We start from the raw sequence: 24,526 nt of genomic DNA on the forward strand, positions 1-24,526 counted from the left end.
CTCATCTGCCAGATTGGAAAGTCAGTAGATAATGCTTAAAATAGAAAAATGGGAGAAATATAAAAATGTTACTTACAGACAAGGCAGCAAATACCTTAAGAATCAGCTAAAAGAAAGTGGTTGCCTCTGGGGAGCAGAAAATAATGGAAAGAGAAAGAGATCCTTAAAAAAAAAAAAGCCTAATTAACCCATGCTCATGGATTGGAAGAAGAAATATTACTAAAATGTCTATACTACCCAAAGCAATCTATACATTCAATGTAACCCCTATCAAAATAACACCAGCATTCTTCCCAGAGCTAGAACAAACAATTCTAAAATTTGTATGGAACCAGAAAAGACCCTAAATAGCCAAAGTAATGTTGAAAAAGAGAACCAAAGCTGGAGGCATCACAATTCCAGACTTCGAGCTGTATTACAAAGCTATAATCATCAAGACAGTATGATACTGGCACAAAAGCAGACACGTGGATCAATGGAACAGAATAAAGAACCCAGAAATGTATGGCCAACTAATCTTTGACAAAGCAAGAAAGAATGTCCAATGGAAAAAAGGCAGCCTCTTTAGCAAATGGTATTGGGAAGACTGGAGAGCAACATGCAGAAGAATGAACCAGGACCACTTTTTACACCATACACAAAAATAAACCCAAAATGGATGAAAGACCTACATGTAAGACAGGAAACCATCAAAATACTAGAGGAGAAAATAGGCAAAACCTCTTTGACCTTTGCCGCAGCAACTTCTTACTAGACATGTTTCCAGAAGCAAGGGAAACAAAAGCAAAAATGAACTATTGGGACCTCATCAAGATAAAAAGCTTCTACACAGCAAGGAAACAATCAACCAAACTAAAAGGTAAATATTTGCAAATGACATATCTGATAAAAGGCATCAAACTCAACACCCAAAAAACAACCAGTTAAGAAATGGGCAGAACACATGAACAGACTTTTCCAAAGAAGACATCAAGATGGCTAACAGACACATGAAAAGATGCTCATCAGGGAAATACATTTCAAAATCACAATGAGATACCACCTCCCAGCTGTCAGAATGGCTAAAATTAACAACTCGGGAAACAACAGATGTTGGTAAGGATGTGGAGAAAGGGGAACCCTCTTGCACTGTTGGTGGGAATGCAAACTGGTGCAGCCACTCTGGAGAACAGTATGGAGGTTCCTCAAAAAATTAAAAATAGAGCTACCCTACAACCCAGTAATTGCACTACTAGGTATTTATCCAAAGGATACAAAAATGCTGATTTGAAGGGGCACATGCACCCCAATGTTGATAGCACAATATATTAATAATAGCCAAATTATGGAAAGAGCCCAAATGTCCATCGACTGACAAATGGATGAAGATGTGGTATATATACACAATGGAATATTACTTGGGGATCAAAAAGAATGAAATCTTGCCATTCACAACGTGAATGGAACTAGAATGTATTACGTTAAGCGAAGTAAGTCAGAGAAGGACAAATATCATATGATTTGACTCATATGTGGAATTTAAGAGACAAAACAGATGAACATAGGGGAAGGGAAGGAAAAATAAAAACAGAGAGGGAGGCAAACCAAGAGACTCTTAAATACAGAGAACAAACTGAGGGCTGCTGGAGGGGTGCCGGTTGGGCAGATGGGCTAAATGGATGATGGGCATTAAGGAGGGCACTTATTAAGATGAGCACTGAGTGTTATATTTAAGTGATGAATCACTAAATTCTATTCCTGAAATCATTATTACACTATGTTAACTAACTTGGATTTAAATAAAATTAAAAAAAAAATGAGATTTATTCTCCTTCATTTATTCTCCTTAAAGAGAAGGAATAGAGCGACACTTTGGCCCTTCTATAGAGATTTCAGTTTTTTGTTTCAAAAAAAAATTCTTTTTTTACATTTATTTATTTTTGAGAGACAGAGTGAGACGGTGCATGAGTTGGGCAGGGGTAGAGAGAGGAGACAGAATCCGAAGCAGGCTCCAGGCTCTGAGCAAGCTGTCAGCACAGAACCCCACGTGGGGCTCAAACACACGAACCGTGAGATCATGACCTGAGCCCAAGTTGGACACTCAACCAACTGAGCCACTCAGGGACCCCTAGAGATTTCCGTTTTAATCTCTATCCCTAAAGAGAAGTAGGGATGCCTGGTTGGCTTAGTGGTAGAGCATGTGACTCATGAGTTCAAGCTCCATATTGGGCACAGAGATTACTAAAAAAAAAAAAAAAAAAAAAATTGGGGTGCCTGGGTGGCTCAGTTGGTTGAGTGTCCAACTCTTGATTTTGGCTCAGGTCATGATCCCAGGGTCGTGGCATGGAGTCCAGCATCAGGCCTCTGCACTGAGCATGGAGCCTGCTTGAGATTCTTTCTCTCTCTCTCTCTCTGCCCCCTCCCCTGCTTGCACTTTATCTCTCTCTAAAATTAGAAAAAAAAATCTAAATAAAAAAATAAGTAAAAAATAAACTAGCTTAAAAAAAAAAATAAAGAGAAGTAAACTGCTCCAAAACATTTTTCTTGCCTGCCTTTTTAAATGTCTTCTCCCCTTCCCTTGGGATTTAAATCAGAAAACCTGGGTTCAGGTCTCAGGTCTACAATTTGGAAACTGTGTCTCCTGGGACAAATTATTTAAGTTCTTTCAGCCTGTTTTCTCCTTGTAAAAATATAATGAGGATTGATATGAAAAATAAGTTATATGAGACATGGAAAAGCTCCATACAAAAGCTACTATCACATGAATGTATTTCTCCCCCCATGTGTGTATTTTTTTTTCTTTAAATGTTTCATTTACTTTTGAGAGAGAGCACAAGCAGTGGTGTGCAGAGAGAAAGAGGGGAACAGAGGATTTGAAACAGGCTCTTTGCTGACAGCAGACAGCCAGATGCAGGGCTCAAACTCACAAACTGTGAAATCACGACTTGGGCTGAAGTCAGATGCTTAATCAACTGAGCCACCCAGGTGCTTCCCTCCATGTGTGTACTTTTATTTTATTTTTTAAAAATGTTTATTTATTCTTTGAGAGAGAGAGAGAGAGCATGAGCAGGGAAGAGGCAGAGAGAGAGAGGCACATAATCTAAAGCATGCTCCAGGCTCTGAGCTGTTAGCAGAGCCCGACGCAGGGCCTGAACCCACGAACCGTGAGACCATGACCTGAGCCGAAGTCGGGAGCTCAATCGACTGAGCCATCCAAGTGCCCCCCACCCCCATGTGTGTATTTTTAAGGAGAGAAAGAAGGGCAATTTTGGTATGTTCATTCATTCAACAAGTATTTACAGTGTACTCTCTCTGCCAGCCACTATTCTAGGCATTTAGACTGTATCAGTGACAATGGGTAGGAGGAGTGGGGCAAGTTGCAGTAGGCCTCACTGAATGAGGACGTGAGGAGTTGAAGGAAGGAACCGAGAAGGTATCTGGTAAATGGGTTCTGGGCGGTGGAAACTGCTTGAGCAAAGGCCAGTGTGGCAGGAGTGGAGTGAGTAAGGCAGAGAGAGCGGCTTTTACTCTGAGTGAAATGAGAAGCCATAAGAGAATGGTTTTAAGCAGAGGAATCACAGAATCTGACTTGTTTTTTTTTTAATTTTTTTTTTTTAACATTTATTTATTTTTGAGACAGAGAGAGAGCATAAACAGGGGAGGGTCAGAGAAAGAGGGAGACACGGAATCTGAAACAGGCTCCAGGCTCTGACTGTCAGCACAGAGCCCGACGCGGGGCTCGAACCCATGGACCGCGAGATCATGACCTGAGCCAAAGTCAGATGCCTAACCGACTGAGACATCCAGGCGCCCCGGAATCTGACTTGTTTTAAAAGGATCATTGGCTGCTGTGTTGAGAATAGACTCTAGAGTCTATAGGAGCAAATTGTTAGGAAGTTTTTACAGTAATTCAGATGAGAGATGATGACAGTGGTAGTGGCACTGGTACCAGTCGTTGGATTTCAGATATTATTTTGGTAGACCTAAAGAGATTTCCTAATGGAAACAGATATAGGAGTATGAGAGAAAGAGAGGAATCAAGAATAACTTCATGGGATGCTTGGCTGGCTCATTGGGTATAGCATGTGACTCCAGATCTCAGTGTCATGTTGAATATAGACATTATTTAAAAAAAAACAAAAAACAAAAAACTCCAAAGCTGGAAGAGAATGTAATTCTTTTAAAATTCCCTCATTTAAACCACGCTGACATCCTCATTTAGTCTTTTTAAAAAATAAAGTTCAGGGGAGGCGCCTGGGTGGCTCAGTCAGTTAACTGTTTGACTTCAGCTCAGGTCATGATCTCACCATTCCCGAGTTGGAGCCCCGTGTCAGGCTCTGTGCTGACGGCTTAGACCCTGGAGCCTGCTTCAAACTGTGTCTCCCTCTCTGTCTCTGCCCGGCCCCTGGTTGTGCTCTCTCTCTCAAAAATAATAAACATTAAAAATAGTTGTTAAAAAAAATTTATTATTTTTTTTAACATTTATTTATTTTTGAGAGACAGAGACAGAGCACAAGCAGGAGAGGGGCAGAGAGAGAAGGAGACATAGAATCCGAAGCAGGCTCCAGGCTCTGAGCTGTCAGGACAGCGGCTGACGCTGGCTCGAACCCACTAACCATGAGATTATGACCTGAACCGAAGTCGGATGCTTAACCTACTGAGCCACCCAGGCGCCCCTCATTTAGTTTTTTCGCCCGATACTCAATTTTTTTGTCCTAGTGAGAATACAACCAATTCATTTCCAAATGATTTCCAACCAGTAACGTAGAGTATCAAGAACAACAACAACAAAAATATTACAATCTACTTGCAAGAAGATAAATAAAGTGTGGCTCTTCAACTAGAATTAACTCTAAAAATGTAACCTCAAAACAATGGGGGGCTCCAACCCATTCTTGGTTTAAAAAATGAAACATAATAAACATAATACATAAAAAATTGATTTCTTACTCTGTGGGAGTATACTGCGCCTATATCAATCTTGTATGGATTCATTTTCTGCATCTCCTTTTCCAGATCACTCTGGTTGTTGAAGGATTGGTAGCGAATGTAAATATCATCTTTCAATGTGAATGAAAATTCACGGTGTTGAAAGTAATTCTTTGTCACTGCAAAATAAATATACAATTTTAAAGTTAATTTGGTATTTTATTTAGCACAGGGCATTATAACATCAACCAATGAGAAGATATTTTGAATAAGCCTGTGTGCTCAACACTGTGCTACATGCTAAAAAAAAGACTTCCTAATTTGAAGGGGCTTACTATCCTGCATCTGATAGGAAAAAGTAAAAATGAAGAAAAAGATGCATTAAGTGTTTTAAATATGTAATGAATGCCATCTGTCTCTCTTCGGTGGGCACTAATAAATTCAGCTGCGAAGAGGTCAGTACCTCTCCTCTCCCGGGAGATGCTCCGCTTGTCCCTGATACAGAACAGGCCTCTGTAGTTAAAGCCATGACCCGGTAATCTCCCTGGTTCAGGCGCCGCGGCCGGTAAACGGGGCACCGAATGTCAGTCTGACCAGGTAGAGGAAGGAGCAGCGGCTCGGCCATTCTCTGTGGCCGGAGGCTGGTTACCCTAACCTCTCTTGGCCCATTTACACCTCAGAGGTGGTGGCGAGGTCTCGAGATAATGCGCGAAGGCGCCTGGCACAAAGCCTAGTGCATAGGAGGCACTTCGTATTGTCATTCTAAGGTACCCTCCCAGAACCTCCTCACCGTCCCTCCGAGCCACTACCCACTCCGCTCCCGGCTTCCATCACCTCCACCATAGTTGAGCCAGCGATAGTATTGGGCGTAGGGAAAGAGCCTCCGGTAATAAAGTTTAAGAAGCTCCGGCAGCTCGGCGGGGTCAAACGTCTCCATGGAGCGCGGGGCTCACTGTCTGCAGGACTACGACAAGAATTGGCGGGAATCACACAGCCGGAGCTTCTATCACTACGCAGGCGCGCTGTGGCCGTGGCCGGGCGTCTGCGCCGGCTGCTGGGAATTGTAGTTCTCTCTCTTGGGGTTGGCCTGGGCGTGGCGCAGTCTCTGCCTATCAGCACCCACACTAGGTCCACCGCCCCTGTGGGTAGAAGGAAGCTGCCTCCTTTCCCGGAAGCTGTGCAGAAAGGTGAGCGCTTGAGCCTAGGTTCTTAAGATGAAGGAGAAAATGATGTTCTCCGCTAACTGTATGAATGTCTTAGAAATAACGCATTTGAACAATGTAAGCCAATATTTTTTTAAGAGGGTTTGAAAATTAATTCTTCATAGAATTATTAGGTACGATATGTGGAAATAAACGAAGACCAACCTAATGAGAAAATCAGACTATTCGGAGCTTGCTATACAGCAAGGAGGTCAGCTGCAGACACTTGAGTTTTGGCAGAGTCAAAGGCAGGCAGGAGAGTGGAAAAACTTTATAGTGGAGGGGGAGGGGAGAAGGTTTCAGGCTTGTTTGCATGGAAAAGCTGTAGTTGGACTAACTAGGAGCAGGGGCATTCTATGTGATTGATTCGGGGCTCATATTTGGCTTCCTCTGGTTGGTCCTAAATTGGAAGTGGCCACAAAATCTAGGGAGGCTGTCATTTATTAATCAAGTCCTGGCCATTTTGGGCCAGTTGCTACAGGGCTTTTGGTTTGGCTTCCTAAACTATCACTAGAGTTAGCAGTCTGACTTCTGTAAGTCTGACTTATAGCAGGCTGGCTTCCTGAGCTGTTTATTATAGATAAGGGGATTGGTTTCCTGGGTAGGCTTATTCAGGTTGTGGGTCAGAGTTCTGTTTTTTGGTTTTTAAGTAAACTCTGTGCCCAAAATTGGGCTAGAACTCATGACCCTGAGTTGCATGCTCTACTGACTGAGCCAGCTGGGTACCCTCAGAATTCTGTTGTTTTTATATATTATCTGGCTACTCTTTGTATATTCAGTCTCTCAAATAGAACACACCAGGGATCTTGCAATATCATGGAGAGCTTTCCGAGTAGGAAAGGAGCCTGTTTGCTGCTAATGTGCAAATCTGCCAATCAGTTGTACCTAGTAAGGATACACCTCATTGCAAATGTGGACTGGGGTGGGCAGTCTATAATCACAAAAATATGTCATTTGAAAGCCATTATTTTCATGAATTTTATGTTTCCAATACCGATAGAAGAGAAAGGAGAAAATAGAATCTCTAGTAAGTTATTATTAGCCTAATCTTGAAAATCATCACTGGTCTCTCAGCTCCTGTGGACAAAGTGCAAAAGCAGGCTCTGGGCAGACTATACTTATTTGAATATTCCTTAAAATCTGGTTTCCTGCACAAATCTTAGTTGATTTTTACAATCCCTATGCATTTTGTTTTGGGTGAATTTTGTTATTGGGAAAGTCTTCACTCTTTTCCAGAGTGAAAAGTGCTTTTTTCCAGAACCACTTGTCTCTGGACTTTTTTTTTTTTTTTTTTTTTTTAGTGTGTATTTATTTTGAGAGACAGTGCAGGTGGGGAGAGGGGCAGAGGAAGAGAGAGAATCTCAAGCAGGCTCAATGCTCAGCAGGGAGCCTGACATGGGGCTCGATCTCACCACTGTAAGATCATGACCTGAGCCGAAATGGAGTCCAACACTTAAACACTTAACTTTTAGGAATTGACTTCTTTGGGATATTTGAGGGTCCCCTATTTGAATTTCAGGACCACTAAGGCATGCAACACCTGAAGGGGCCAAGATATAAGGGGAAAAAAAGCAAAGGAAGTTATATTTATTGAGTTCCTACTGTATGCTTAATTTATTTAACTAATATTTATATAACATTTGCTGTGCTGTGAAGTACCCTTTTGAGAATTTCCCCTCTACTTTACACCTGTCAGAATGGCTAAAATAGGGTCACCTGGGTGGCTCAGTCGGTTGGGCATCTGACTCTTGGTTTCGGCTCAGGTCATGATCTCATGGGTCATAGGTCCGGGCCCCGCATTGGGCTCTGTGCTGATGGCACGGAGCCTGCTTGGGATTCTGTCTCCCTCTCTCTCTGCCCCTCCCCTGCTCTCTCTCTCTCTCTCTCTCTCAAAAATGGATAAATATTAAAAAAAAAGTATTAAAAAAAAAGAATGGCTAAAATAAAGAAGAGAAGAAAAAATAGGTGTTGGCAAGGATGTAGAGAAAAAAGAACCCTTGTGAATTGCTGGTGGAAATGTAAATTGATGCAGCTACTATGGAAAACAGTATGGAACTTCCTCAAAAAATTAAAAATAGAAATACCATGATCCATTAATTCCACTACTTGGTATCTACCCAAAGAAAATGAAAGCACTAATTAGAAAAGGTATATGCACCACTATATTTATTGCAGCATTATTTACAGTAGCAAAGTTATGGAGGCAACCCAAGTATCCACCAATAGATGAATGGGTAAAGATGTGATATATTTATAGACACATACAATGGAATAGTAATCAGCCATAAAAGAGAATGAGATCTTGCCATTTGCAACAACACGAATGGACCTAGAGAATATAATGCTAAGTGAAATAAGTGAGACAGAAAGACAAATACCTTATGATTTCACTCATGTGGAATCTAAGAAACAAAAAGACAAACAAAGAAACAGACTCTTAGACACAGAGAACAAACTGGTGGTTGCTAGAGAGGAGGTGGGTAGGGGATGGGTAGAATAGATAAAGGGGATTAAGAAGTATTAACTCTGAGTTATAAAATAAATAGTCACAGAAATAGTCACAGCATAGGGGATATAGTCCGTAAGATTGTAATAACACTGTTGGTGACAGATGGTAACTACACTTATCGTGGTAAACACTGAGTAATGTATAGAATTGTTAAAAAACTTTTATCCTTTGTGAGGCGCCTGGATGGCTCAGTCGGTTAAGCATCCGACTTTGGCTTAGGTCATGATATCACAGTTTGTGGGTTTGAGCCCCATGTCAGGCTCTGTGCTGACAGCTTAAAACCTGGAACCTGCTTTGGATTGTGTCTCCCTTTCTCTCTCTGCCCGCCGCCCCCTGCTTGTGCTCTCTCTCTCTCTCAAAAATAAACATTAAAAAAATTTAAAAAATGTTATCCCTCGTTAAGAACCCTATATGGTAGATACTAATACTATCCCTATTTTATAGATTGAGAAATACACAGAGAATTTAAATACTTCGTCCAAGTTCACACTAGCTCGTAAGTGGGAAAGCCAGATAGCCTGGATCCACAGTCTGTGCTTTTAACCCCTAAGCTACATGCTGTGTCTCTACAAGGGGTTGCCATGAGAATGAAATGAAATAAAGTGAGAGGTCCCTGGCACACTTCATAGGCCAGAACCACTCAATGTGAGAAAGCTATTCGGTGCAAGTGCTCTGGTATGGAGGTTTTTATCCTAGTTGCCACTGGGAGGCAGTATTGCCATTCAGTTGGTTTCCCCTTGTGCTTTCATCCACAGAGGTGCAAAACCCCTTTGTCCTTCAAGTCTTACACTAGGTACCATCCTGTTTACTTTTACTACTTACATCTACTGTCATCCTCTTTGGGTAACCCATCAGTCCCAGGTCTCCCGAAGTTATTTGCAGACTTTGACACTTACCTCCTGGATTTTCCTTCCAGTTCAACTCCTATTGTTATTCTGGGTGTTTTTAGCATGTAAAAAAAGATGATTTATTTGGTAGATAGATGCACAGTTAATGAACATTTGTACTGGGCATTTAGCTAGTTCTGGGGGGAAAATTAATGGCATGGTTTCTGTTTCTGAGAAAGTTACAGCCTAGTAGGGGCCAGAGACACAAATCAAAAAGTGTAATCAAGTGTTATAGATGCATTTGTAAACCAGCTATCTATTGGCATCAGCATTTTCCTTAAGACTTGGGTAAGATTGGTACGGGGAGCACAGGCACAAAATTGTAAATGGAATGGCACTTTTAGGAAACTGCCAGTAGTTCCATATGGACAGAGCTCAGACTTGAAGGGAAGGCCTGGTGAGAGATGGGGCTGAGAGGCAAGCCATGGCCAAAGCATTGCATGCCAAGTGAGGGAGTGTGGAAATAAAAATTATTTATCTTCCATTTTCGTTCAGCTTTGTTTAAAATTAAAATAAAGTATTGATCATATCAGTATTTGATGAGAAGTCTTGAGAGTAAATAATCTTGTTGAAATAAGTAAGTTGAAAATTTGAAGCACTCCTGTGCTAGTTATCTTCCTCTTTAATAAGGTAAGAAAGAGAATATTAGAGAATATGGTCTGATGATGCAAGAGCATAGTAAAGAGAGACTATCTAGTTGGGGCCAAGGTCATATTTATGTTGAATTATGATAGGTTCAATCTCTTGTTATCATAAACTACTGAAAAGTAATAAAGAGCACCACTATATTTGTTTAATGGCAAAGTTTTAGCTTAATCTTATAGAGGTGATTCTTTGAACCACAAAGCAAATGATGGCCACAAAGCTGATAAAACATGTTATGGGACATTACAATTGTTTTTTAATCTATATATTTGATATCATAGATAAAATTAAATTTTTTCCACCTAAACTGTAAGTGAACCCATCAGTTTTTTGATAAATAACCTGCCCCTATATGTATTATATGGGTTTTCTTATTAGTCATAAAACTACATATTCTTTGGGTCTAGCTTTCTCCTTGCAGACTGCTGAAAATAAAGAATAGCATATTCAAATGAAAACACATCAAGCCTTGTTCCCCCATAGGAATTTGGATTGGTCAGAAGACAGTGGGGAGCCATGGAAGGCTTTTAAGCCAGGGAGAAGCATAATCAAAGTTGTGTTTTTGTGGAGGGCAGATCAGAGGGAAGAGAGCAACAGCAGGCAGAGCAATCCCCAGAAACTGTTGCTAGAATCTAGGTGATGAATACCTATGGCCTGAACTAAGTCAGTAAAGTGGAGATGGAAGAATTTGGGTGGACATAACCGATTTAAGGAGGTAGAATTAATATTGAACGGATGTGGGGAATGAGGAAGTGGTCTAGGTTCATTTCTCAGGTTTCAGGCTTGGGCAACTGGAGAGAAGGGGATTGTCTGGCACCTAGCGGGCACTTACTACATTCTTTGAGTGCTTGTTGAATACATTTAGGATAGGAAATAACATGAAAACGAGGAGGATCAGATTGCGGTGAGGCGTCATTATTTCAGTTTTGAAAAGTTGGATTTGAGTTACCGCTGTGATACCCCCTAAGCACCTTATGCTTTTCTTTCATAGTCCCCACTAGTATGTAATTATATATTTATTTGTGGGAATAGATATTTAATGTCTATTTTTCCTACTAAGACTGTAAGCCCTAAAACTTCAAATATCAAGTCTATTTTACTCACCTCTACTATCTCCGGTAATTTGGTAGGACCTAGCACATAGTAGGGATTCTGTTTATGAAATGAATGGGTAAACCCAGGTGGAAGATGTTCAGCAGGCACTTGGATATGAGGAGCTAGATCTCAGGAGTGATCTGGACTGAAGGCAGAGATTTGCAAGTCATTAGCACTCAGATCAGGGTTGAAGTTGGTGATGACTGAGGATGTGTATAGTGAGAAGAGAAGAAAGGCCAGGATAGAACTCTTAAAGACATTGACTTTAAAAACTGGGTAGAGGAGGGGGTGCTTGGCTGGTTCAGTCAGTAGAGCATGTGGCTCTTGATCCCGGGGTTGTGAATTTAAGCCCCATGTTGGGTGTACAGATTATTTAAAAATAAAATCTTAAAAAAAAAAAGTGGGTAGAGGAAGAGAAGCCAGTAAAAGACAATGTGAATGAGCAGGAGAGCTGGGAGAGCATGATTTCTTAAGAACCAAGAGGGAAGAGTTATGACAGGGTGCTAATACCAATTCCAATGTGAATGGGGGGTGTTCCCACATATCCAAACCAATTCTTCAGACACCAGCTGGATGTCCTACAATTCAGCTCGATTCTGACACTATTGACCTGGAGATAGCATCAGATTCCATGGGTTAAGGGTTCAATCCCATAAGACTGCCCCACTTCAGATGCCAACCGTAAGCCCAGGTAATCACCTGTGCTTCTGCCCAACTGGCTATAAATCAGAGGGTCCCCCAAACCCCTCCTTGGGTTTGATTAATTTTCTATAGCTGCTCACAGACCCCAGGAAACCCATTTACTCACTAGATTACCAATTTATTGCAAAGGATATGAATCAACAACCAGAAGAAGAGATACACAGGGCAAGGTATGTGGGAAGGGGCATGGAACTTCCATGCCATCTCCAGATCTTCCTGAATCTAGTTTACACGTGTTCACCAACCTGGAAGCTCTCTGAACCCTGCCCCTTTGGGTTTTATGGTGGCTTCATTATGTAGGCATAGTTGATTAAATCATTGGCTGTTGGTGATTATACTCTATCTCTAACCCCTTGCTCCTCCCTGGAGGTCTGAAGGTGGGACTAAAAATTCCAACCTTTTTTTTTTTTTTTTAATGTTTAGTTATTTTGAGTGAGAGAGAGAGAGAGAGAGAGAGAGAGAGGGAGAGAGGGAGAAATTGAGAGAGGGGCAGAGAGAGAGGGAGACACAGAATCCAAAGCAAGCTCTAGGCTCTGAGCTGTCAGTACAGCCACCCAGGCGCCCCTAAAAATTCCAACCTTCTATTCCTGGTTGATTTCCGAGGCAACCAAGGAAGTGTTTTCCAAGTCATCTCATTAACATAAACCCAGTTGTGGTAGTAAGGGGCTTGTTAGGAATAATAAGTCACCCCTTTTACTTTCAGGGCTCTGAAGTGATTTCAGAGGCTGAGGACAAAAGGTCAAACATTATAAGGAAAGATGTACCCATTGCTCTTTATCCCTCAGGAAATCTCAAGGGCTTTGGGAGCTGTGTGCCAGAAACATGATGAAGACCAAACATATATGAAAAATATTTCTTATAAATCACAGTATTGCATACTGATATATGTTACAATATGGATGAACCTTGAAAACATTATGTTCAATGAAAGGAGCCAGTTACAAAAGGCCACATAGTGTGTGATTCCATTTATGTGAAATATCCAGAATAGGCAAATCTATAGATCTAGAGATTAGATTAATGGTTGCCTGGGGCTAGGGAGGGGAAGAATGGTGAGTGACTACTAAAGAGTACAGGGCTTCTTTTTAGGGTGAAGAGTGTTCTGAAGCTAGATACCCTGTGAATATACCAAAACTCACTGAGCCATACACTTTGAAAGGGTGAATTGTATGGTATGTGAATTTTATGTCAATAAAGCTGTTATTAACAGGGGCATCTGGGTGGTTCAGTCGGTTGAGCGTCCCATTCTTGATTTCAGATCAGGTCATGATCCCAGGGTCATGGGGTCGAGGACTGCATCTGGCTCTGTGCTGAGCGTGGAGCTTGCTTGGGATTCTCTCTCTCTCTCTCTCTCTCTCTCTGTCTCTCTCTCTCTCTCCCCCTTCCTCTCTGCCGCCCCCACTTGCACACATACTCTGTCTCTAAAAAAAAGGAAAAAATAAATCATTAAAAAAAAAAAAAGGGGGTTATTAACACACACAGACACACACCCTGGCTGCAGGCCCCAAGACTTAGCAGTTGCAGCTCTTTGGCAGGGTGTGTGACTGTATGAAGGCGGAGACCCCAGGTTTCAAGCAGCTGATCTCAGATGGGCAATCTGAGTGGGCTCTGCCTAAATTAGTCAGGTTCCCCTCTTCCTTACTCCAGCAGACTTTTTTTTTTTAATTTTTTTTAACCTTTATTTATTTTTGAGACAGAGGGAAACAGAGCATGAATGGGGGAGGGTCAGAGAGAAGGAGACACAGAATCTGAAACAGGCTCCAGGCTCTGAGCTGTCAGCACAGAGCCCGATGCGGGGCTCGAACTCACGGACTGTGAGATCACGACCTGAGCCGAAGTCGGACGCTTAACCGACTGAGCCACCCAGGCGCCCCTCCAGCAGACTTTTACATCTTAGTATTCCAACTTAGATCAGAGGGTGGGGGCTGAAGGGATCAGGAAACTCTCTGGCTGGCCAGGGCAGCTCTTTTCTTTCTGCTTTTCATTTTGGTTATAACAGATCTGATTCTCCAGCTGAGCAAGGATGACACTGGTGAGAACTGCCAGCTTGGCCCAAGGGAGTAGAGTGGCCCCGGGCTCTTACCACAAGAGGGAGATGTTTTGAAAGCAGGGCAGAAGGTGGAGGGTGGGCAGCATGGAGGAGTGGAAGGGGCCACTGCCCAGTGGGATTCATGAAGTCCTTTCAGGTCTCCAGTACTAGACTCCTGAGTCAGTGATGTGTGTGTGTTGGGTTGGGGAGGGGGTCTGTGTGGGGAGAGGTCTTGGTAATGATTTTTTCAAAATTTTCTTTTAAAGATTTTTAAAAAATTTTCAGTAATCCCTATACCCAATGTGGGGCTGGAACTCACAACCCCAAGATTAAGAGTCATACACTCTACCATCAGAGCCAGCCAGGTGTCCCAATTTTTTCTTTCCTTGTGGTAGGGTTCCCTCCCTAAGGAGAGAAAACAAAAGAGAAAAGAGGGGGAACCCCCCCAAACTTGAAGGTAACATGGCTATGCACCTATGTGACAACATCCCTCATGACCTTGTAAACTGACACTACTTAATCAGACTACATGTTTGTGTGTGTTACCATATATGGGAGACAAAGAAACAGAAAATGTGTAAAAAAACTATGCCACAGGACTTTCGGGGCCCAGTTCTTCAGGTATGAACCCGACTGAGTGGTGCCGGCAGGAATAAAGTTGCTTCCTGGAAAGAAAAGCCTCGGTGTCACAACTCTGTGCAAGAATCCTGCTACATCCTTTTATTTATTTATTTTAATTTTTTTTTGATGTTTATTTATTTTTGAGAGAGAGAGAGAGAGAGAGAGAGAGAGACAGAGTGCAAGGAGGGGCAGAGAGAGAGGGAGACATAGAATCCAAAGCGGGCTTCAGATTCTGAGCTGTCAGCACAGAGCCCCATATGGGGCTTGAACTCATGAACTGCAGGACATGACTTGAGTTGTAGTTGGACGCCTAACTGACTGAGCCACCCAGGGAGCCCTCCTTTTATTTAAAAAAAAAAAAAAAAAAAAAAAGTTTATTTATTTATTTTTGACAGAGGGAGAAAATGAGAGCTGGGGAGGAGCACAGAGAGAGGAAGAAAGAGAATTCTGACCTGGGGCTAGATTTTACAAACCATGAGATCATGACCTGAACCCAAATCAAGAAGTAGGATGCTTAACTGCCTGAGCCACCCAAGTGCCCCCCAATTTTTCATTTTCTTAAAAGATCTTTCAGCTTTGATTCCTGAAGAAAATTTCATCATCTTTTTGTTTCTGCTTTTAAATCTTCATTTCTTTGTTGTTTGGAAAAATATTGTTTAAAAGTTGAGGATGGTTTTATACTTGCAAATAGGAACCTCTGGGTATGCTCCTAAACTGGGTTTCTTGACACTGGTGAAAATCAACTCTTTCATAGTTAACATGGTAGCTGTGGGGTAAATTTGTGAAACTGTGGGTAAGCAAAGGGGCCTTCTCTAATTAAATCCTAAGAATTGTGTTGCTAAAGTTTGGTAGTCTAGTTTGGGTCCTGCCCTAACCCCACCCCCAACAACCCCACCCCATTTCCCATTGCAAGCAAGCTCTTAGCAGTGGGGAGTGGTGAAATTTTCCCTTTCTTTCTTTCTTTCTTTCTTTCTTTCTTTCTTTCTTTCTTTCTTTCTTTCTTTCTTTCTTTCTTTTTCTTTTTCTCTTTCTCCCTCTGTTTCTCTTTCTCACCCTCTCTCTCTCTCCCTCCCTCCCTCACTTGGCCAGTAAACAGGGTTTAATAGTTACATTATTACTTCCCACTTGTTCTGTGGAGAACAGAGAAGAAGGAAGATTCCAAAGGCTGTTAAACAAGAAGTGTTTGAAATCTGACATATAGTCCCGAACAAGAATTCCTCAGGTAACATTTTTCCTTCTCTTTGTGGGATCTTATATAATGATATGAAATGAAGTGTGATATTAAAAAAAAATGCCTTTTGCTGGAGTATTTGCTAATTTTTTCCCATTTGGCAGAACTTAAGTCACTTTTTGGAATGAGGCTGAGATTGGAGAATGTTAAAATTTATTCTTGGACATATGGAACATCTTCAAAAAGAGTTAGAGGTAACCTAAAGTAAAAGACACATATACACTAAGGATATTAAAATGGAAATTGAGTGCTCGATTGGCAGCACATATACTAAAATTGGAATGATACAGAGAGGATTAGCATGGCCCCTGCACAAGGATGAAACGCAAATTTGTGAAGGGTTCCGTATTTAAAAAAAAAAAAATGCAAATAGGAGTACAAAAAGAAATAGAAAAAGTGATAGAAGAGAGAAGAAAAAAATGCTGTCTACAGAGGCTAAGAGAGGGGCTTCTGATCAGCTCAGTCGGTTGAGCATCTGACTCTTGATTTTGGCTCAGGTCATGATCCCAAGGTGGTGGGATTGAGCCCCCTGTTGGGCTCCGTGCTGGGTGTGGAGCCTGTTTGGAATTCTCTCTCTCTCTCTCTCTCTCTCTCTCTCTCTCTCTCTCTCTCTCTCTCTCTCCCCCTCCCTCCCTCCCTCCCTCCCTAACCTTCCCCCTCCTGCTTCCCCCGCCCCTGCTTGCACTCTTTGTCTGTCTCTAAAAAATTAATTAATTAAAAATGAATTTAAAAAAGACTAAGAGAATTAACTATGAACATTAAATTTGACTTTGAACTTCTAAGATAATATCAAGAACTAGGTAATTTAAAAATAATCAGTAGCATACTATTTACTTAGAAAAGACAAAGTCTCTCCTAGTACTAAATGCATGACAGGATTTATTATGTGGGGTCTTGCACACTGTACAGATGCACGTTGCTCTTGTTAAGAATTTTGCAAGCAAATGCAGAAGTGATTTGCCTCAGACTTTTTTCTTTCTTTTTTTTTTTTTTTTCAACGTTTACTTATTTTTTTTGGGACAAAGAGAGACAGAGCATGAACGGGGGAGGGGCAGAGAGAGAGAGGGAGACACAGAATCGGAAACAGGCTCCAGGCTCGGAGCCATCAGCCCAGAGCCCGACGCGGGGCTCGAACTCACGGACCGCGAGATCGTGACCTGGCTGAAGTCGGACGCTTAACCGACTGCGCCACCCAGGCGCCCCTCTTTCTTTCTTTTTTTAATGTTTATTTATTTTTGACAGAGAGAGAGAGAGCACAAGCAGGGAGAGGGAAACAGAGAATCCCAAGCAGGCTCCTCCCTGACAGCAGAGAGACCTATGTGGAGCTTGAACTCATGAACTGTGAGATTATGACCTGAGATGAAGTCAGGTGTTCAACAGACTGAGCCACCAGGCGCCCATCTTTTTTTTTCTTTTCTTTTCTTTTGATTAAAGAAGTATTTTTCTTTTTCTTTGTTCTTTTTTTTAGAAGTATTTTTATTTTTCTAATTTGAGTCAACATGCAGATCAAAAGTGGATGGTTCAGTGAATTTTCACAAAATTAATACTTAAGTTACAGCTATACAGGTCAAGCAATAGAACATTAACCAGCACTGCAGACAACCCCCTAATACCTCCCTCAATCTCTGACCCCACTCTCTTCCCCAAGGGTAACCATGAATCTGATTGGTAGCAACATAGATTACTTTTGCCTATTTATAACTTTGGGTAGGTGGAATCTACACGAAGTTCTTTTGTGTCACAATATTATATTTGTGAGATTCATTCATCTAATTGTGTATAACTGTAGTTTGTTCATTTTTGTCACTGTATAGCATTCTGTTGTGTGAACATATTTCAACTTATTTATCCATTCTATTGTTGGTGCATATTTGGGTTGTTTTCAGCTTTTGGCTATTACGCATAATGCTGCTATGAACACATCTTATGATGCACATATGCACATATTTTGTTGCCATCGTTATTATGTACCTAAAAGGGGAATCTTTTAGTATAAGAAGGTGGATCTTTATCTTGGGTAGATAAGGGCAAACCATTTTTTTTTCAAATTGATTGAATCAATTTACTCTTTCACTGGGAATGCTTGCTTGTCTATATTCTTGCCAACACTTGACATTGTCAACTTTTTTTCAGTTAAAACATTATGGTGGGTGCATAGTGGCATCTATAATGATAAACAGTTATTGGCTTGACTGACATCTAGTCTGTATGCCCAATAGGGGAAGAAAGAGTGTTGTGGTGGATCAGTCCATGAATCCATGTACTGATTATAGACTTGCTCTTAGGATCAATGACTAGACTGATTGGAGTTTATAGACAAACCCAGGTCTGAAGATTTGAAAGGAGGGAATAAAGGCTGCCTCTTATTTTGCCGTGCACTATATTGCAGAGAGATAGATCCTCTGCTTGAGATTGAAGAAAGTCAGGGTGAACTAGCATGGTCCAGTATGGTGATAAAGAGCTGATAGAAATGATTAAGGACGTTGCAATACATGGAGTTTCACATACTATGAAAAAGTGGTGGCTGAATGCACCAGACAGTTTGAGTTCTCATGGTGAAATCTTCTTTTGAATTCTGGAAGAAGAGGTAGGGCTTATAGAGAAAGGCCTAGAATGGCACTGATAAAGCAGCAGCAACCAAAATAATACTAATAATATCTAACAATAATACAGTGTTGTTTTGTGTTAACTCATTTAACTCTTTCAACAAATCACTGAGCTGTCCTTTTCCCATTTTGAAGATGTGCAGCCAGGTACAGAGAGGTTAATCCACTTGCCCCAAGCCACACAACAAATAAATAATAAAGTCTGGATTTGAACCGAGGTAATCTGGCCTCAGGATCCATGCTCATGATTTTATGGTGTCCACAAAATTAGGGTTGGGGGCAGAGGAGCTCATGCAGAGAGATTCTTGGAAAGGAAGAAAAGGAAAAGTAGGCAGGGAATTAGCCAGGTAGTCTCATTGATATCAACTAGTGTTCTAACAAATGAAATACATTCTGCATTGTTGCTAAAGAGGAAAATCACGGAAGTCTGAAACATCTCCAGATTTATATGTGAGAGTCTTTGGCACACAACAAGCACAATGGCTGGGTAGGGAAGCCCAGTTTAGCAGACAGCCTAACACTGAGGATTGCTAATCTTCCCTCCTTTTCACACCTGTATCAGGTTTTTATGGTTGCTCTACTGAGGGATAGATGACAGAGTATCATGGCTGGTTGCTTTTGGGTTTCTGGGTTGCAGAGAAACCAATCAGGGGCAGTAGTTGATATTTACATTTCTAATATCCATGCCAGTGGTTAGGGACCCTATATTTACCCAGATCCCCAGGCAACCAGAAAGGTCAATTCTTGGGCTCCAAACCCTCCTGCTTTCTCCTTGGGGCCCTGTCACTAAGACCTGGGCTGGGGAATGGAATCTGGAGACTGATAATTGGGAGGGAGGAACAAAGGAGGGACACCCTAGTGGGTGCTTAGGCAGAGATTAAACCATCTCTGCTTTCCTGGAGCCCCTGGACATGGCCTACTTCCCCACACCCTCCTTACACCTTTGTTTCCTCTTCCCCTAACTTCTTCTTTCCTCATACTTACATTGCCCCATTCACAAATATAAATAACTTCCCTTGGAGAAGAGCTCACTCTAAATGGGGAGAGGAGGAAGGAAATCTCAGGCTGGGAAGTGGCCAGAGTGACCTCTGACCTCTATATAGTTCATGTAGATAGTCTCAGGACCAAGTGTCCAGGATAGAATGGGTCAATGACTGCACCGTTGGTAAAGAAAAGGCTTGGGAAACATCTATAGAGTCATGTTTGGACTCAGTCATCTCCAGCCCAAGGAGGTAGCTCAGTGAAAACACTTACTTAGCAGAACCCAGCCCTCAGTATTGCTCATCTCCTTGAGACTTCTCCCAGAGAAGACTTTGCCTTTTCTCCTCTCAGCCTCATTCGGGTTGTTTCCCATCCTTGCCAACGCTTGTTATTTCTTGTCTTTTTGGCTCATATATATATATATATATATATATATATATATATATATATATTGACTGTATGTATGTGGCTTTGTTTCTGGGCCATTGATTCTGTTCCATTGATCTATTATGTCTGTTTTTATGCCAGTAACATACATCTTTGATTACCATAGCTTTGTAGGATAGTTTGAAATCAGGACGTGTGATGCCTCCAACTTTGTTCTTCTTTCTCAGAATTACATTGGCTATTTAGGGATCTCTTGTGCTTCCCTAAGAATTTTAGGATTCTTTTTCTACTTCTGTGAAAATGCCATTAGAATTTTGATAGGGATTGCATTTATTTATTTATTTTTAATTTTTTTGTTTTTGTTTTTGATAGGGATTGCCTTTAATCTGTAGATGGCTTTGGGTAGTATGGGCATTCCAACAATATTCTCTTTTTTTTTTAATTTATTGCTTTAAGCAATCTCTACACCCAATGTGGAGCTCAGACTCATGACCCCCAGACCAAGAGTTACATGCTCTTCTGACTGAGCCCTGTCACTAAGACAGGTGCCAGGTGCCCCAACAATATTAATTCTTCTGATCCATGAACATGGGATGTCTGTCCATTTATTTGTGTATTCTATTTCTTTCATCAAAGTCTTATGGTTTTCATTGTACAGATCTTTTACCTCTTTGCTTAAATTTATTCCTAAGTATTTTATTGTTTTTGATGATATTGTAAAGTGAGTTTGTTTTCTTTATTTCTTTTTCAGGTAGTTCATTATTAGTGCATAGAAATGCAACTAATTTTTATATGTTGATTTTTTTTATCCTGCAATTTTACTGAATTTGTTTATTAGTTCCAACAGTTTTTTGGTGGAGTCTAGGATCTGCTGTATATGTTGAACCGTCCTTGCATTCCAGGGATTTGAAACTGGAAGTCATCCTAGGACTCCCCCATCTAATCACTAGGTCCTAGGACATCTGCCTCTTGTATATTCTAAGTCCTCCCTTCCTCCTCAAACCCACTGCATGGCCAACTCTTTCATCTGCATGTCTTTGTTCAGATGTTGCTTTCTCCATGAGGCCTACTCTGACCACTGTATTTAATGCTACAAACTATCCTTCCTCCAGTACTCTTGATGCCCTTTATTCTGCTCTTCCTATTTTTTCCAAAGTGCATACACTCTTCTAACATGTTTATTATGTCTATCGTTTATTTTATTTATTTATTTACTTACTCACTTACTTACTTACAGTGAGTGCACACACACGAGCAGGGGAGGGGTAGAGGGAGAGAGAGAATCCAAGCTGGCTCCATGCTTAGCGTGGAGACCAACGTGGGGCCCCATCTCACCACCGTGAGATCATGACCTGAGCTAAAATCAACAGTCAGACACTTAACCAACTGAGCCACTGAGGCTCCCCTGTTTTACTTATTTAAAAGCTTTATTGAGATATAATTCACATATATAGTTCATACATTTAAAGTATACAATTAGTTGCTCTTAATATATTCACAGGGTTGTGTGATCATCACCAAAATCAATTTTAGAATATTTTTATCATCCTAAAAAGAATTCCCTTACTCTAGCATTCACCCTCCATTTCCTCCAAATTCCTTCAACCCATCCCTAGGCAGCTACTCACCTACTCTTTGTCTCTATAGATTTGCCTCTTCTGGAAATTTCATGTAAATTGAATCATATTGTACAATATGTGGTCTTTTGCAGCTGATTTCTTTCACTGAGCATAATGTTTTCAAGGTTCCAAAGCAACTGCACCATTTTATGTTTTCACCAGCAGTGAATGAGGAGTGAGCACTTAATGCAGTGCCTGGCACATAGTGGGTGCTCAATAAATGTTTATTGAATGTATGGATAAGAAAATGTAGGACACAATCTACATTTTTTAGCATGCCATCCAACAGCTTTCCTGATCAGGTCTCTACCTATTTTTTTCCAGCATTGTCTCTTGCTATTCCATGGCCTCTAGCCTTATAAACCTCTTTGCCTTCTTACATCCTGTTCCTGCTGCCTGGGGTATCCTTCTTGTCCTTCTGCTTTGTGTGCTGAGCTTCTGTTCACCTCTAACAATATGTCTTCCCTTAATCCTTTGGCAAAAATAGGTGCTTTCTCTTGTTGTCTTCTCCACATTTTCTTAATAATTTGTTTCTATTTTGGGGTACCTGGGTGGCTCAGTTGGTTGAGCATTCGACTTTGGCTCAGGTCATGATCTCATGGTTAGTGAATTCGAGCCCTACATCGTGCTTGCTGCTGTCAAAGCAGAGCCTGCTTCTGATTCTCTGTTCCCCTCTCTCTGCCCCTCCCCCACTCATGCTCTCTCTTTTGTTGTGTGTGCGCGCTCTCTCTCTCTCTCTCACAAAAATGAATAAACATTAAAAAAAAAGCATGTCATCTTGAAGACAACCTCATGTTTATTTAAAAAATAATAATTTGTTTCTATTTCTACATCCCCTACTAGTTCTGTGAGCTTCTTAAGGATTGGCACTCTGGCACTCTTCTACTCATCTGTGTATCCTCAGTGCTTACCCAGGGCATGGCACACATTTAATAAATGTCTGTTTCAATGAACAAGTAGAGGAAATAGCAAGAGCAATACCCCAGAGGCAGAAATACACTGGTAAGTTTGAGAAACAATAAGTTTTCTAACTTGATTTGTTAAAAAACAAAATTCAACTGAGTAAATTTGAGGATTTAATTGATTTTATTAAATGATTCATGAATTGGGTAGTATCCCATTTAGCAAGTAGAGGGGAGCTGTACTGAGCTGTTTCCTTGGAAAAAGAAAGATTTCTAAAGGCAGTGAGAGTGCATTAAAAAAAAAAAAATTATTAGTAAGGAATGTATTATTTAGGCAGGATTGCCCTCCTAAGGGGAAAGGGTCTATGGGGGATTATCTCCTAATGTTGACCAGGAAATTCAATTTTGGCTGGTTAAAGTTACATTCCCGGGGAGGTTGAAACTGTAGTTAGCTTAGGTATTAAATCTTGGTATACAGACATGGGGCCTTAACATAAGTGACTCCATTTGGGGCCTGTGGTTTTCTTTTTAAAATTACCCCCTCTTGATCAGACTCTCAGTTTAAGTGAGACATGATAAAAAAATTTTTTTTTGAGATATGATAAAAATTTAAAGCATTAGCACCACTCTCAGCTACTATTCTGTAGTTTTCATAAGCTATTAAAAAAATTCAACCCAGTAAATTTGAAGATCTAATTGACTTTATTAAATGATTAATGAATCAGGCATCATCCCATTTAGCAAGTACAGGGGAGCTCTGAGGAGTTATACAAAATGGGAGGTTCTTATAGGAAGGAGAGTGAAGCAAGAAAGTTATTAGTAAAAGAAAAGGATTGTTCTAGGCAAGGTTGCTTTCCTTTAGGGGGGAGAATAAGGGATCTTACCATGCAAATTACCCCATTTTCCTTTGGGGGATGGAAAAGGCCCAAGTGGCAGGCTCATAGGTGCTGATTGCAAAATTCCTGACTCACTGGTTGAGCCTATATTTCTCGGGGAGGATGAAATTACAATTAAATTAAGTATTAAGCCTTGGTTTGGGGACTTGACCTACATGACACCATTTTGGGCCTGTGGTTTTCTTTCTTTCTTTCTTTCTTTCTTTCTTTCTTTCTTTCTTTCTTTCTTTCTTTCTTTCCTTCCTTCCTTCCTTCCTTCCTTCCTTCCTTCCTTCCTTCCTTCCTTCTCTTTCTTTCTTTGTCTGTCTGTCTGTCTGTCTGTCTATTTATTAGGCTCCATGCTGGGCATGGTACTTGAACTCAGGAACAAAGTGGAGCTTGAACTCATGACCCTGTGATCAAGACCTGAGCTGAGATCAAGAGTCGGTTGCCCCCCGGGGCGCCTGGGTGGCTCAGTCGGTTGGGCATCCGACTTCAGCTCAGGTCACGATCTCACGGGTTCGTGAGTTTGAGCCCTGCGTCAGGCTCTGAGCTGATGGCTCAGAGCCTGGAGCCTGCTTCCGATGCTGTGTCTCCCTCTCTCTCTGCCCCTCCCCCATTCATGCTCTGTCTCTCTCTGTCTCAAAAATAAATAAACATTTAAAAAAAAATTAAAAAAGAAAAAAAAAAAGAGTCGGTTGCCTCCCTGAGCCACCCCAGGTGTCCTTGTGGTTTTGTCTTTTCTTTTTCTTCTTCTTTTTTTTTTTTTTGTTAATGTTTATTTTGTTTTGAGAGAGAAAGAGAGCCGTGTGCACATGCATGAGTAGGGGAGGGGCAGAGAGAAAGAGGAGAGATTCCCAAGCAAGTTCCAAGCTGTCCTCGCGTAGCCCTATGGGCTCAAACTCACGAACCATGAGATCATGACCTAAGCTGAAATCAAGAGCTGGACACCTAACCAACTGAGCCACCCAGGTGCCCCCGTTTTCTTTTTAAAACAGCTTTTGTTGATCTTTTGTTATTCAAAGGTCATGACATGTTTTTGCCTAATCTGAGATATCCACAAGTTGCAACTTCAGGTTCACAATTTTTGAGTCAGTTATCCTCTTTGTTCTTTTTCTGATGTTCTAGTCTTAAGGAGATTATTTGGTTGGTGGTCAGTGGCTGTGAACATACATTTAAAACTTTTTTTTTTAATGTTTGTTTATTTTTGAAGGAGAGCAAGGCAGAGCATGAGCAGGGGAAGAGCGGAGAGAGAGGGAGACACAGAATTCGAAGCAGGCTCCAGGCTCTGAGCTGTCAGCACAGAGCCCGACGTGGGGCTCAAACT

At 41.2% G+C, this 24,526-nt stretch overlaps 2 protein-coding genes and 1 non-coding gene across 7 annotated transcripts in view; 2 read left to right on the forward strand and 1 right to left on the reverse strand.

Moving 5' to 3' along the window:
• Positions 1-24,526, reverse strand: part of PRIM1 (DNA primase subunit 1) — a 49,132-nt gene that overhangs the window by 20,031 nt on the left and 4,575 nt on the right. For 3 of the 5 annotated variants that reach the window (XR_003424387.2, XM_053226383.1, XM_015085139.3), the window contains exons 1-2: positions 5,722-5,977; positions 4,930-5,087 (exon numbers count right to left, since the gene is read on the reverse strand). Coding sequence is in view for 4 of the 5 variants with exons in the window: in XM_053226383.1 (XP_053082358.1) it covers positions 4,930-5,087; positions 5,722-5,845 (282 nt within the window). In the remaining variant the exon portion in view is untranslated. Of the gene's footprint in view, positions 1-4,929; positions 5,088-5,721; positions 5,978-24,526 lie in introns of those variants that run through there. The other 2 variants (XM_053226381.1, XM_053226382.1) reach the window with 2 other exon arrangements.
• HSD17B6 (hydroxysteroid 17-beta dehydrogenase 6) overlaps positions 5,971-24,526 on the forward strand; it is a 47,977-nt gene continuing 29,421 nt past the window's right edge. The window contains exon 1 of the mRNA XM_015085141.3: positions 5,971-6,095. The gene's annotated coding sequence lies outside the window, so the exon portion shown is untranslated. The remainder of the gene's footprint in view (positions 6,096-24,526) is intronic.
• On the forward strand, positions 16,077-16,182 carry LOC113602948 (U6 spliceosomal RNA). Its single transcript, XR_003424461.1, has one exon. It is a non-coding gene; the product is annotated as a U6 spliceosomal RNA (small nuclear RNA).

Source organism: Acinonyx jubatus, chromosome B4, assembly GCF_027475565.1.
Source record: "Acinonyx jubatus isolate Ajub_Pintada_27869175 chromosome B4, VMU_Ajub_asm_v1.0, whole genome shotgun sequence".
NCBI lineage: Eukaryota > Metazoa > Chordata > Mammalia > Carnivora > Felidae > Acinonyx > Acinonyx jubatus.